Genomic DNA, 13,526 nt, shown 5'->3' with positions numbered 1-13,526 from the left:
CCCAAAGAAAACTCATCCCCTCAATGACCATTTGCTTCAAGGATACAGTATCCTTCATTGCATATTGAAACTTGCCTTTCCACAAATCGAACGATCAGGAGGCTCTATGTATCACAGATCCAAAGAGAAGACTGTGCAGTGTGCATCATAAGAAAACATGACACCTCAGCTTGAGCCAAAACAAACTTTCCCAAATTTCTGCAACCCCTTTATTCACAAGGTCTCTCAATTAATCTGGAGAAACATATCTAAAACATATAACAAATCTTTCCTTGCTTCTGTAAAGCTTCTTTCATCATTTCATAAATCCACTAACCATCCAACTAACATTGAGCTTCTCTACTGCCAGACACTGTAGAACAGTGGTCTTTAAAATCACAGTTTGGAATTTATAGAAATTATAGAGCTGTTTTCAGCATGAACTAACTAAAAACAGTGGCCTGTGCTCTTTGGCAAACTCAGATCCCATCACTTTTGACCAGATCTCACTGTCCAGAAAAGTCAACTGGGGTCTGGTAAATACATTAAGGAGTAAGGCTTTTTCAAGAGCACAACCAACCTTCCTAGTAATTCTCTAAACTAGAAGAACCATGCATGTCTTAATCTCTGCCACATGTAAGTACTTTTTTGGGGGGTATCATTTGGTTTGCTATAAGAAACCCATTTTCTTTAGGAAAGGAAGGCTACTTTCATTTTTACTAGTCTTTTAGGAGAAAATCAACCCACACATTCTAGAGTGGTATTCCTTAGTTCAGTCACAAAGTTTCCCTCTCCCCAGCACAGAAAATAACTGGTGCTGATAATGTAGGCAGAGGTTAGATATCTTCTGGGAATACTAATATGAGCTTCACCAATAGTAGGTGAAGTCTTGCAGGTTCCTGTCATAAAGCAAATTTAATTCAAGGATGACTCTTTGCATAGAAGATAAGCTGTTAAGTGCTAGATTGACTTAAGAGACAGCAGGAAAAATTATTTTTTGGTGTTTATCTCCAATACCATGAAAACAAAAAAGATTTCATTACTTTAGTAAACATTACTTCAACCCAATTAATTAATTAAAAATTTCCCATTCCAAACCAACAACAAAAGAAAATCATTCTTTTAAAAAACATTACCTGTTAGCATGCACTCCATTCACCTGAGTGATTACAGTAGACAGCTGACCAAGACCTAACATGGACTTCACTACGCCATGATAGTGAATGATCTGGAAATTTAAAAGTATTTAAAATAGCAACTGTTACTTCAAATATATCTTAGGAACCAAAAAGTGTTTAACTGATATTCATTAAAGAATGCTATTTACCTCACTGAGTCTACCTTTCTTAGTTTAACAACTGACTTGCTTGGCTGTATGGCAGAGCCCTCTACCGATGTCCTAAACACATCTGAATTTTTTTTTTTTTAATGGAGATAACCTATAAAAAACCTCAGATTGCATTTATTATCTTTTCCAGATATGGTCTGATTTTTGGTTCAGATCAAATATAAAAGTAACAAGTACTCCTTAATACTTTTTTTAAAGATTATTTGTCATATTATTTCTCACGTAAAAATTAAAACTCAAACGTCACAATATTACTAATATCGATTTTGGGCTTCAGTAACTGAAAAGTTAAATAGGATTGTGAAATATTCTTTAAAATTGAAAACAAGCCTGTGAAAAATAAAGGCCCTACACACTGAACTTCTGAGAAAATGAACATGTCAATTATGACAGAAAGGAATACCCCGAGATTAGAGAGGATCTAAGTCAAGATTATAAATCAATGATTCTAAACCCCTTTCCTGTTCCAACATACATGAGATATGCAACGTCCCCCCATTAGCAACTGTAGCCCAGTGATTCTAAGGGACCATTTCAGAGATTCCCAGATGGTGATAGGGGGCATGTGTAATCTGAAAAAGTTTCTTAGGCTGTAGAGAATCACTATTATTATTAAAAATTGATGCAAGTCTTATACTTTTAATAGCAAACTAAAATTATATCAATTTTAGAGTAATGGAACATAGAGTTTAATGTAAGTATACTTCACAGTAAATCTCATTTATTTGGGAGATTTGTAAGGTCACAGAAATTTGGTATTGGAAGGGATCTCTGAGATCCTCTAGCATGTCTCTAATTTTATCAATCAGGAAACTCAAGTTCAGAGACGGTTAAATATTTTCCAGACACACTGTGACCCTGGTAGAGACAGTATTGAAATTAAGGTTTCCAAAGTTCCTAGTTCAGAGTTCTTTTTGTTACAAGGCCTTTCATTTATCTCTTACCTGGTCTGGTTCTAACTGAATAGCCCTGTCATAACAAGCAGTGGCATCCCTCAGTAAGCCGATGCTTTCATGTTCAAGGATCTGTTCTTTTAGAGATGGTTCTGCCTTTCGAATTGCGCTTACTCCAGCCACTCCATCTGGTTCATGCATAGCAGCATACAATTTCTTTGTTCAATCATTAAAAAACAATCAAGGGAGGAAAAAAACACAACTGGAAATAAAACTATAAAGCCACCAGTTTATGTAAAAAAAAATATAAGAATTTTTTTCTCAAAGCAACAATATGTATTTGTTTCAAGATAGATTCACAGTGAAACTGCAAACTTATTTCCAGGCATTCTGTTCCACTTAAATATACTCATATTCCGCTTAAATACAAATCTATACTAGTAACTGTTATTGATAATGAGAGCTGTAAAGAACCTCAAAGTCCTGAACTCTTTTAAAAATCCAATATATAATAAATTCTGTTGAGTATAGCTTATAAGTATTTTATTGCATTTTAAAACTTAAAAACATTTTAAACAGCATTTTAATATATTCATATTGAGATGCTTTCAAGAAACACAAGAGACTAAATCTGGGTTCAAAGGAGATGTTCAGGCTGAAGATAAAAATTTGGGAGCAATTAGCACAAAGATGGCAGGGGAAAGGATGAAATGATTTAGGAAATGAATAGAGGGAGAGAAGAAAAGAGGACTGGGGAAGGACATCAGAGTACCTGTATATTTATAGACAAGGAAGAACTAACAAATGAAACTGAGAGGAGAAGCCAGAGTAGTTTGAAGAAACCTGGAGAATGTGGTATCCCAGAAGCTATGAGAGAAAAGAAAATACCTTAATAAAGAAGTGGTCAAATGATGCCATGAGATTACGAAAATGAGGACTGGGAAGCATTTATTGGATTTGGTAACATGGAGGCCACCAATTTTCTTAGCAAGAGTAGAGTCAGTGCAATGGAGAAAGAACTCTTGTTGGAATGGGCAAAGAGTAAATGGGAAGTAAAGAAGGAATACAGAGAAGATGGGCAATTCTTTTAAAAACTGACTGTGAAAGGAAACAGAAAGATGGGAAGTATCTGAAGAAGATACTGTAAGATCAAGGGAATTATAAAAAATTAAGATATTTTACAGGCGACACCAGAGCATGTCTATATGCTCTATGTACTCTGGTTGAGAAAGAAAAATTAATGATGTTGGAGAAAGCAGGAATATCTGAAGGATTGAAATCAAGAACAAAAGTAGAAGAACTGAATTTTGGCAGGAAGGGATCCTTCCTTAGGAACAAGAGAAGGGAAGAAAGAGAATATGGTACAGTAGCCAATGTATTTTCGGATTTGGTAGACATCTGGCTTCTACTTTCCTAATGAACAATGAAGCAAGATCATCTCAACAGAGTAAGTAAGGTGGAAGCAGAGAAATGAAGAGAAGGTAAGAAACAGTCATCTTGAAGAGTGCGAAAGTAGTCTTTACTAGAGAAACATAGAATGACTGAAGGCACTGTTAAAGAGTCCCACTGATGTTTGAGACTATGAGTTGAAAGGAAAACCAGTTAAAAATCCATTGTGTGATTTTTCTCCAGTGATGTTCAGCTGCTTACATGCAGACACTAGGAAAGCAGATGGGTGAGTTTATCCAGCACTGGAGTCTTACAAAGTGAATACAACACAGAGGGAGAAAGATGAGGGAGCTGAACATCCTTGTAAAGGAATGACTTTAACAATGAACAAGAGACTCAGAGCTAGACAAGGGAGAAAAAGACAGGAGAGGACTAATCATCCAAAGACTACAAGCTACTCATTTTCCAGTTCTCTCACCACACTCTGCTTTTTGACCTGAAAAGAAGCCCAACAATCTTGACCTATTATTTCATCCATTGTATTAGGCCCACTGGCCCTTACTTTCTTTTCTTCCCTACACTGTCATAGTATTATTGTCTAAACTGATAAAATGAACACCCTAAACATAAAAGACTGGTAATATTAAATGTCATTATTAAGTTCACTATATTAATATCAAACCTGTAAAAATCCAAGATGCTCTTGAATATTTTGCTTCTTTTCTGTAATAAATGATTCAAAGTGCATTACAGCTCGTGTGTATGCTTTGGAGCGAAAGGACGCTACTGCCAGAGTATCCTGAGGTATGAGGTCTAGAAAACGAGTTACACTCTGATAGTCTTCATAATCCACAGTAGGTACTAGATTATAAAAAGATAATTGAGTAATTAAAGACTGAGAAGATGAAATTTTAAAAGTATCCATTTAAATTTCAATTTATTTTTAATCTATCTCATGAAATAAATTAATCTAAATGTATTAGGCGAGAGAGAGTCATGGACATATACACACTAACAAACGTAGTAAGGTAGATAGCTAGTGGGAAGCAGCCGCATGGCACAGGGATATTGGCTCGGTGCTTTGTGACAGCCTGGAGGGGTGGGATAGGGAGGGTGGGAGGGAGGGAGACGCAAGAGGGAAGAGATATGGGAACATATGTATATGTATAACTGATTCACTTTGTTATAAAGCAGAAACTAACACACCATTGTAAAGTAATTATACCCCAATAAAGATGTTAAAAAAAAATAAATAAAAAATAAAAAATTGAAAAAAAAAAAAATAAATGTATTAGGGTATCTTACTTAGAATGTAACTACCAACAAGAAGATTGCTCAGAAGATTCTTGCTCCAACAGCACCATTATGACTTATCTTGCCTTGAACAGTCATTTAACTTATTTGAGCTTCTGTTTCCTCATTTAGAAAAGGGAAATATTAGTATCTGTCTTGCCTTACTTACAATTTTGTTGTGACAATTAAATGTAAATTTATATTAAATGTTGAGGAGATATAAAGATAATACAAAAGATACAAAGATGAGTTATTTATTATTAATAACTATAAAAACACTGATAAAGTATAGCTATTAGTAGGAAAAAAGCAGAATTATAGAAATAGCCTTCTTTTTAATTTTAAAATTATTTGTTAACAATCCATTTTTTTCCTGTGTTGCTATATATACAATATTAACTAATACAATGGAAATAAAAAGTAAAAGTACCTTTCAAGTAAAATCACAAATACTTTAAAATGGTAATTTTTTTAAAGAGTCTAAGAAAAGACCTAACTGAGGAACTTCTGGACTACCCAGTTTAAGAATTCTTATTTAAAACTTATAAATTTTAATAATGATTCATAACAGCATGTAGAAAACAGGAAACAAATAAATTTCATAATCAAGATAGTAAATTTAAAAGAAATTATATTTAAAATAAATTCTTTACTTCCACCAAAATTTGTAAATCATTTCAAATTATGAGAAATGTTAAAGTATTGTACTTTTGAAACATTACAAATGTTACTCTTAAAAGCTAGAATTTTCATTACTATGTTAGTAAGAAATGGTAATAACGGAGTTCGCGTTTGGTTTTTTGTTATCATTTTCAGATGCAGAAACAGAAACAAACATTCAATTGTTGAAATAATGTAAAATATATCAATAATTAGTCTTACTGCAGAGAAAAACATTCCCCTAAACATAATTATTTGCAAGTCCAAAAAATCTTAGAAAATAACAAACTGTTGTGCTTAACAACAGGAATATATGTGCTTCCACAGATATAGGAACAAGAGGGAGATGCTCACAAACTGAGAACTTGGTGTAAGTGAAGGCCTCTTTAAGGGTCTTAGTCAGTTTTTCCAATTAGCCTCGAAGCTTTGGGGGAAAATCATGTGATCGCACTAAATGGCTAAAGTATACAAGAAGCAGAAGTATCATATACTTTACCCACTTGCTGCAAGAATGAAAAACACAAAAGTTCAAAGACATTAAGAGTATCTATTAATGTCTGATGAATATAATTCTTCTCACCAAGTGCTTGTATCATAGGGGCAAGTGTCATTTTAAACTCTAATGAGATTCCTCTTTTAGACACCTTTGTGGGAGTTGTAATATCACAGGGAAAGAAATAGCACGATAGTAGGTGTAGCAGAGTATAGTATAGTAACATATATTAAGCATATCTGGAGAGCCTGCTGGATACCAAACACTACCAGAGAAAGGGAAAAGAAGAATAAAAAGAATGAGATGAATTTAAAAAAGAAAAAAAAATAGGCCATGAAATGAATGAAAGTAAACTCTTTGAAATTTAAAACTTAAATGTGAAAAAGACTGCAAAGAGTATCTTATAAGTGAAAAAGTATAAAGAACACTTCACTATTCATATATACGCACTTAACAATTTGTATCATCACCATCCCAATTAATCCTCAATCTTCTAAGGGAGATAAAATCAACCCTATTTTATGCAAAGAAAAATTAGGTATGTGTTTTGCTTAAGGAAGTGACAGTAAGAATTTAAAGAGAGGTTTTCTAACTATAAATTCACTGCTCTTTCTCAGTAAAAAGGCCATCTTAAAGGGAAAAAAAGGCATGCAAGAAAACATAGGTCTTTTAAAAGCTAATGCTTAAATTACAGAAAGGAGCTAACTGGTTAATAATTAAGAGAAGGAAGTATACAGAAGTTATGACTTACTCATGGAGTCCACCTTATTTCTGCTTGATTTGCCTTGTGGAAATTTTTCAGCATTCAGTGCCTGAAATTTGTGCCTTGCCCACTGTGTGAGATGGTCAAGCATGGAGAACACAGTCTGTGTACTGAGCTGACACAGATCAGATGCACTGTCTTGGGTACTTATGGTATGCTGATCGTCATGCTTTAGAACTGCCATAATTTCTGCATAAACCTAAGAAGAATCATTTTATGGTGAATAATATGTCTGCATAATATCATTTTACAATTACCTGACATATAAGACTAACCACTTTAAGGCAATAATTTTCAAAAGAAAAAAATCCATCATACATTAATAATAAATCATTTTTCTCATCTATAATTAAGCCAATAAAATGTTTCCCTGAAAAGAAAATATACTGTAAGAGTCACGAGAGTAAATATAAAAATATTTAAAAATTCTTCTAGATTATTCAATAAATGATCACGAAACTACTTGTTAACTAGTAGAAAATAAAACTTTAAACAATATCTCACAGTATCTGTAAAAATCAATTTCAGAGTAATTGAAGGGCATGTTAAAATAAAAGGATCAAAAAAATATAGGAAAATATGTTCATGACATTGGATAAGAGAAGGTATCACATAAAAGGTTTAAATTAAAAAGCTATAAAAGATTTATAAATTTGGCATTTATATTTAAAATTTCTGCATGGCAAAAGGTATAAACAAAGGTTAAAAAGAAAACCACTAACTGGAAAAAATTTCTGTGAGATATGACTGGCACAAACTGGTATCCAGAATACATATCAAACTACCAATTATTTAAAAAGGACACACACATACACAACCACAAATAGGTAAAGGATATGAACTAAGCATTATATAACTCTTTGATAAATAAAAGTATAAAAAAAGGATTTTGTAAGCATTTTCATATGTACTTACATATTACAGCATACCTTGATCTACATTTCCTACTAATATGTAGCCTTTTTAACACTAATTACATTGCATAAATGTTTGGACAAACAGAAACCAAATAAAATGATATTTCTTACCTCCTGCTGATCTTCTTGATTACAACCCAACAAAACATACACTAGAATATGTGGAAGAAGATAGATGGTCACCTTGAAATCATGCTTCATCATAATGCTACAGCAGGTGAAGATTTTACTGGCAAGATCATGCCGCACCTATAAACTCCAATGGTTTAGAGAGAGTAAGTAGTTTTATTCACTTTATTCTTTTGATTAATGCCAAAAAACAACATGTGAGCTAATTTAACATTGCAGAGTGGGTATTCTATGGAGAAATGCACTCAAAGCAGGGAGGATTTCACATCACCATCCCTCTGGTCAAGTGCCTGAACTGCTGAGACCCCTACAGCCCCTACCTGGGCTGCCGACTATCTCAGCAAAAATGGTCTTTTCCCCTTACAGTTCATTTTAAAATGAATCACGTTTTGTTACAGATTAACTTCCCTAAATACAGTATATTTTACTTAGCTAACTTTAAATTTAGTATATTTATTCCTTGAGCACATAGATGACGAAAGTAACCAGAAGGTATTCTCTGGGCCAGCACATTAAGTACAAGATCACATTTTTATTAAGTAGTAAACAGTGATTAAGTATAGGAAACAAAATGGAAGAAATAAAAAAATTAAATTACTTGGTGTTAGAGTCAAATTTTATTGGTATAATCTAACCTTCAATTTACCAACATTACTGTTCTCTTATAAAAATTTAAAGGTTTTTCCTTCTTCAAATACAAATCCTTCACTTAAAAAAAAAACAAACTAAACTACAACTAAATAAAATATTCCATAGCTGAAAGTAATTAAAGAGTATTAATTTAATATTTCACATATTATATTTTCAGTATGTTCATTAGAAAATGAGAGACACTTTCTTGAAATTACCAGGTACAAATTATAGTAATATTTTAAAACACTAATAGAAATATGAATTAAAAACAAAAGTTGTGAAATTTAAATACACCTTAAACATTTTGGGTGAACACAGGGTACCTTTTTGTTTGTCAGGTATGTAAAAATTTCATATTAGGAAAACGTCAGAAATATACCTCTATTTTTCCATGAAATTTCATTTTTAAAAAACCTCTACTTTTATTTTGGAGGAAGTTCAGATAATGTATCCTCTTTTAGAAGTAGCCACTAAGGGATAATATTATCTTTTTATTACCTAAGAAATCGTTTTATTATGTAAAAAAGTCTGATAAAGCATTTATATCCTTTTAAACAGTATTATTTTACAACCTTAAATGAACAGACATAATAGACATTTTACAAACACATGAAGAACATAGCAATTTGCTTGATAAAACAACTACCTTCTTACTCAGAAACTGTTACTAGTAACAACAGAGAAATTGTTACTCTCTAGTAGTAAACATTTCCTATGAAAACTTCTATATCAGCACAAATATTACAATTCCTACTGTGTGTACTATGCATTCAGATAGATGTTCTCGTTTCCTTTACAATTTCTGTTCAGTTAAAAATTCTGAACAGAGTTCTTACCTTTGTTATAAGATAACCTGCCCAAGATGCTGACCATTCTGCAAAGTTATTACCTAATTTACTTAAGTAAATTGGCTTCTTTACTCCAGACCAATCTGTTGACTTCTGTGAACTCTTATATCTGTAATTTAAAAAATTGTTTATTAAAATATATATACATATTTTTATAATATAAAAAAAAATATATATATATCCATCTGTTTAGAACTTTAGTAAAGAAAGCATAAGAAACTACATCAACTCTTTCACTGACTACCCCACTACTGCCTTGCCTTTACTGAAATCTGGCTAAGGACACTACTTTCCCTAAAGCCTTCTTAATGGCAGGGCAGTAGGTCATTCACGCACACCCCAAGTACTTCAAAGGATTTAAGTCTGCTTCCTCCCTTCCTCAATGCTCTTTTCAGATCCTTCCAACCCCATCATTGTACAAGAAAGATCTGTTCCTTTGAGGTTCAAGCCACCCAGGTATATATACTATTCTCTACTCCTCATTATGGGCATCTACCAAACCCACCGATTACCAAACTCACTGATAAATTTAGTAAATTGCTCTGCATTTTCTTTCTTCACCAAGTTTTATCATCCTGAGTGACTTCAATGTCTGGCTGGACCATCTAGTCAAAATGAAAACTTCTCAATGACTTTCCCCTCTACTTCTTTGTCCGGACTCCCTTGCCAATACAGAGAAAGTTCTTCACTTCCAAAATGTACTATTTAGACCTCACTTTATGGCCAGTTTCCCAAAGTTCCAGTTCTTTTGCTCAGTTACTCTGACACATCTGTTCTCTCACTGAGACCTTCTGTCCCTTGACTCTGCTAAACTCTCCTGATCTATAATACCCTCCTTTTCATTACCTCTCTCCCTAGCCAGCTTGGTCTCCACGGTGCTTCACTTCAAGTACTCTCTCGGTAATATCCTGTATGCACTCCACTCCCACATTTTCTTTACCAGCTGTACCCATCCACCAAGCTCCCAACCTTGGATCAGTCTAAATGCCTGCCTTCATTGAAATGATACCTAGGCCACTGCATTGATAGAGGAAAAATCACTAAATTGCTTATGAGATTAGTACTACTACATATCTTAGTCTTCAACCTCAATGGACCTCTATGCTGCCCAGAAATCCTTTTAAGTTTTCCTTATCAGCTCTCTCTTCTCTTTCCACAGTGGCTATTTCAAATCATCACCGCTCTCCTTACATCACCTATACCAACTCCACTGCCACTTTCAGCCAATAATCTCATCTCCTATACTTCTTACTTCATGGGAAAAAAAAAAAGAAGAAACCATTAACACAATCCCACAACTAAATCTGTAAAATTTGCTGAGTTCCATCCATTATTTTATCTTCCCCTATTACAGAGAAAGAGATTTCACTTCCTCTAATCTAATCTCCCATTAGATATATGGCTACCATTTGGATGCCCCTCGGGGTCCCTATTATATCAATTACCACTTCTCTCTTCCATAACTTCAACATGATCCTTTCTATTTGCTCCTCAGTGTTAACACTTAAACATGTTCAAACAGGTCTCATCTTACCCATGTGTACAGCAATTTTTTGAGGTGACTGAGTTCCTTTTTAATCACCAAAGCAAGGTTAGGAAATGACAAATATAATTAATGCCCTATACTCAAGGTTCTCGGCAAACATTATATATTTCACTGTATCACAAATGGCTAAAAACTGAAAAAACCCAATAATCTCTCAGTTAACCATCACTATTTTGAATCTTCATGAATTCTCTAGATGATTTTACCAAGTTTTATGGTGAACTTAGTTAGAAAACTACTGATATTGGGGTACAAGTCAGGTTCTGTCAAGACACACCCTGATATTTTCTCCTAAAATTATTTCTGTGGCAATTTTGAACTGTAGTTGATCTATCTAGTTCTAAAAATCAAATCTCCCAAACATAGCCATCCCTTTGATCTAGGTTTAGTGACTGCGTATAAACAGCCCAAGTGAAAAAAAAATAAATTAAAGGAGAGTATAGGAGTGTAACTTTAAAGCAGCAAAAACAAGGATATGGTTTTAGGAAGTCTTTTATTTCTCCTAGGCCCTGTGAAGAAAATATCAAGCAGTCCAAGCTATAAAACTGCCCTACAGGCTAACCTGGTATCTTGGTGTTTCATACAAAAGTGAGTCAATTCCATTAATATTGCTCTCTATTGACTTCTTACATTTATGAAGTGGTGATTTCAATGAGCAGATTCCAGCTAGATAAATTGAACTTCTACCATTGAGGGACCATCTGAGAGGTTCCTTCAAACTCCCAGATGTAAAAGTAGAAGGATCATAAGAATTCTCATTGCTTTGCTAAGATCACTCTTATAAATGACCACTTAAATATTCTTCTTATGAAAGAATAAGAAGTTGGCAGAAAATGTTGGCTTCTTAAGAAATACTAAATTGAATAACAAGTGGGCAGAAATGGTGGCTTCTACTTCACATGAAGTAGGGAATAGCCACACTACCCTTTCCAGAAAAAAGCAAAATTCAACAAGCTGACATTGAATAAGCATTTATTATTGAGTCTAAGTCAAATGTCAGGCACTCTGCTAGGTACTTTTTAACATTATCTTCTCTATTTCTAACAATCATATAACATAAGTAAAGCTATTCACATTTTCAAGATGAAAAAAACTGAGACTTGGAAATATTAAGTAAATTGCCCAAGATTTTTAGAGTGAGCAAATGCAGAGTCAAGATTCAAATTTCGGGGCTTCCCTGGTGGCGCAGTGGTTGAGAGTCTGCCTGTCAATGCAGGGGACACGGGTTCGTGCCCTGGTCTGGGAAGATCCCACATGCCGCGGAGCGGCTGTGCCCGTGAGCCATGGCCGCTGAGCCTGCACGTCTGGAGCCTGTGCTCCACAACAGGAGAGGCCACAACAGTGAGAGGCCCGCGTACAGCAAAAAAAAAAAAAAAAAAAAGATTCAAATTTCGGTCTACATGACTCTAAAAACCATAAACTTTCCACGAGATCACAGAAACTCTTAAGCATCTATATGTGCTATAAAATATAGATAAATGGAGAAGTATGGAATCCTCAAAAAAGAAAACACAAACATTTATTTTACATCTTTAAACAATGCTCTTCCTAAGAAATAAAATGATGTTTAAAAGGTTTCTAAATATTAAAGGGTATCTAGCAAATAAGTATGCATACTTAAGGGCTTTTATAAAGAATTTTACTACATGTCTACTAAGGCTCAAAGACTACATTTATGCAAGGTCACATATCCAATAAGCTTGTGACTTAGACTACCTAAAATTAAAGTTTCTAACGAAAAATTATTTATGGCCTTCAATCAGTCCTAACAAAGTTATTAAAATGGGGAGGAAAAAAGGTAGAAAATACTTTTTTTAAAAGTAGAAGGAGAAAATATTTTCATGAGGAGAAATTGGTAGGGCTAAAAATCTCTAATCTCTAACTGGGATTACTAAAGGCTTTGGGATTAGCTTTAAATTCTTAAATTTCTGTGTTAATTAGACCCATCAAAAGTTTCAACTCACATTCAATTTAAAGTAGATTTTTCAAAGTACTACTGACAGTTGAATTAAAAAAAAAATCAATCCTTTCAGCTTCACTGAATTTGTCTACTAAATAAAGTTACAGAATTTAAACAATGAGCAGACTATACTTCTCATTTTGACAATATTATAAGCATAAATCTTAGTGCAAAACACATATTAGAACATACTAAAAATACTTTTAATGCTAAAAAGTTATATCAAAGATAACATTTAGTTTATAAAGTTAAAAACAATTTTATGAAAATAGTTTTAATGAGTCTACAGACCTAGTATTTAGATGAGGTTCCAGTATTTCCCGAACATGTTCGGGAAATCTCCTCCACAACTGGTGACCTGGGCCATCGGTCTGCATCTCTCTACAGTCATAAATAGAAAGTAACTCCTACAAATACATATTTTACAGTTGTAAATCGTCAATGAAACAGATAAACCTTTACATCCATCAACATTCTTCACATTACAGCCATAAAAATACATAGAAAAATACATAAAATGATAAAATTTTGGAGTTGTCTCAATGCTTAAAATCATTTAGGTGACTTACTCAAGGTCACAAAGCTGTGGTAATATTTGAACATGCAATTTCTGTGCTGTACATAACATGTATTGAAACAAATGACTAAGCTATTTGGAGGAAAAAATTGGAATTT

General features: G+C 33.6%; 1 protein-coding gene across 1 annotated transcript in view; it reads right to left on the bottom strand.

Moving 5' to 3' along the window:
* Window positions 1-13,526, bottom strand: part of ATR (ATR serine/threonine kinase) — a 103,107-nt gene that overhangs the window by 40,224 nt on the left and 49,357 nt on the right. Inside the window, exons 24-30 of the mRNA XM_030873306.2 lie at window positions 13,143-13,258; window positions 9,334-9,454; window positions 7,847-7,984; window positions 6,807-7,017; window positions 4,292-4,470; window positions 2,272-2,436; window positions 1,116-1,207 (exon numbers count right to left, since the gene is read on the bottom strand). Coding sequence (XP_030729166.1) covers window positions 1,116-1,207; window positions 2,272-2,436; window positions 4,292-4,470; window positions 6,807-7,017; window positions 7,847-7,984; window positions 9,334-9,454; window positions 13,143-13,258 — 1,022 coding nt within the window. The remainder of the gene's footprint in view (window positions 1-1,115; window positions 1,208-2,271; window positions 2,437-4,291; window positions 4,471-6,806; window positions 7,018-7,846; window positions 7,985-9,333; window positions 9,455-13,142; window positions 13,259-13,526) is intronic.

The sequence above is a fragment of the Globicephala melas genome, chromosome 4 (genome assembly GCF_963455315.2).
Source record: "Globicephala melas chromosome 4, mGloMel1.2, whole genome shotgun sequence".
In the NCBI taxonomy this organism is placed as follows: Eukaryota; Metazoa; Chordata; class Mammalia; order Artiodactyla; family Delphinidae; genus Globicephala; species Globicephala melas.
This window is presented reverse-complemented; position numbering and strand designations above follow the sequence as displayed.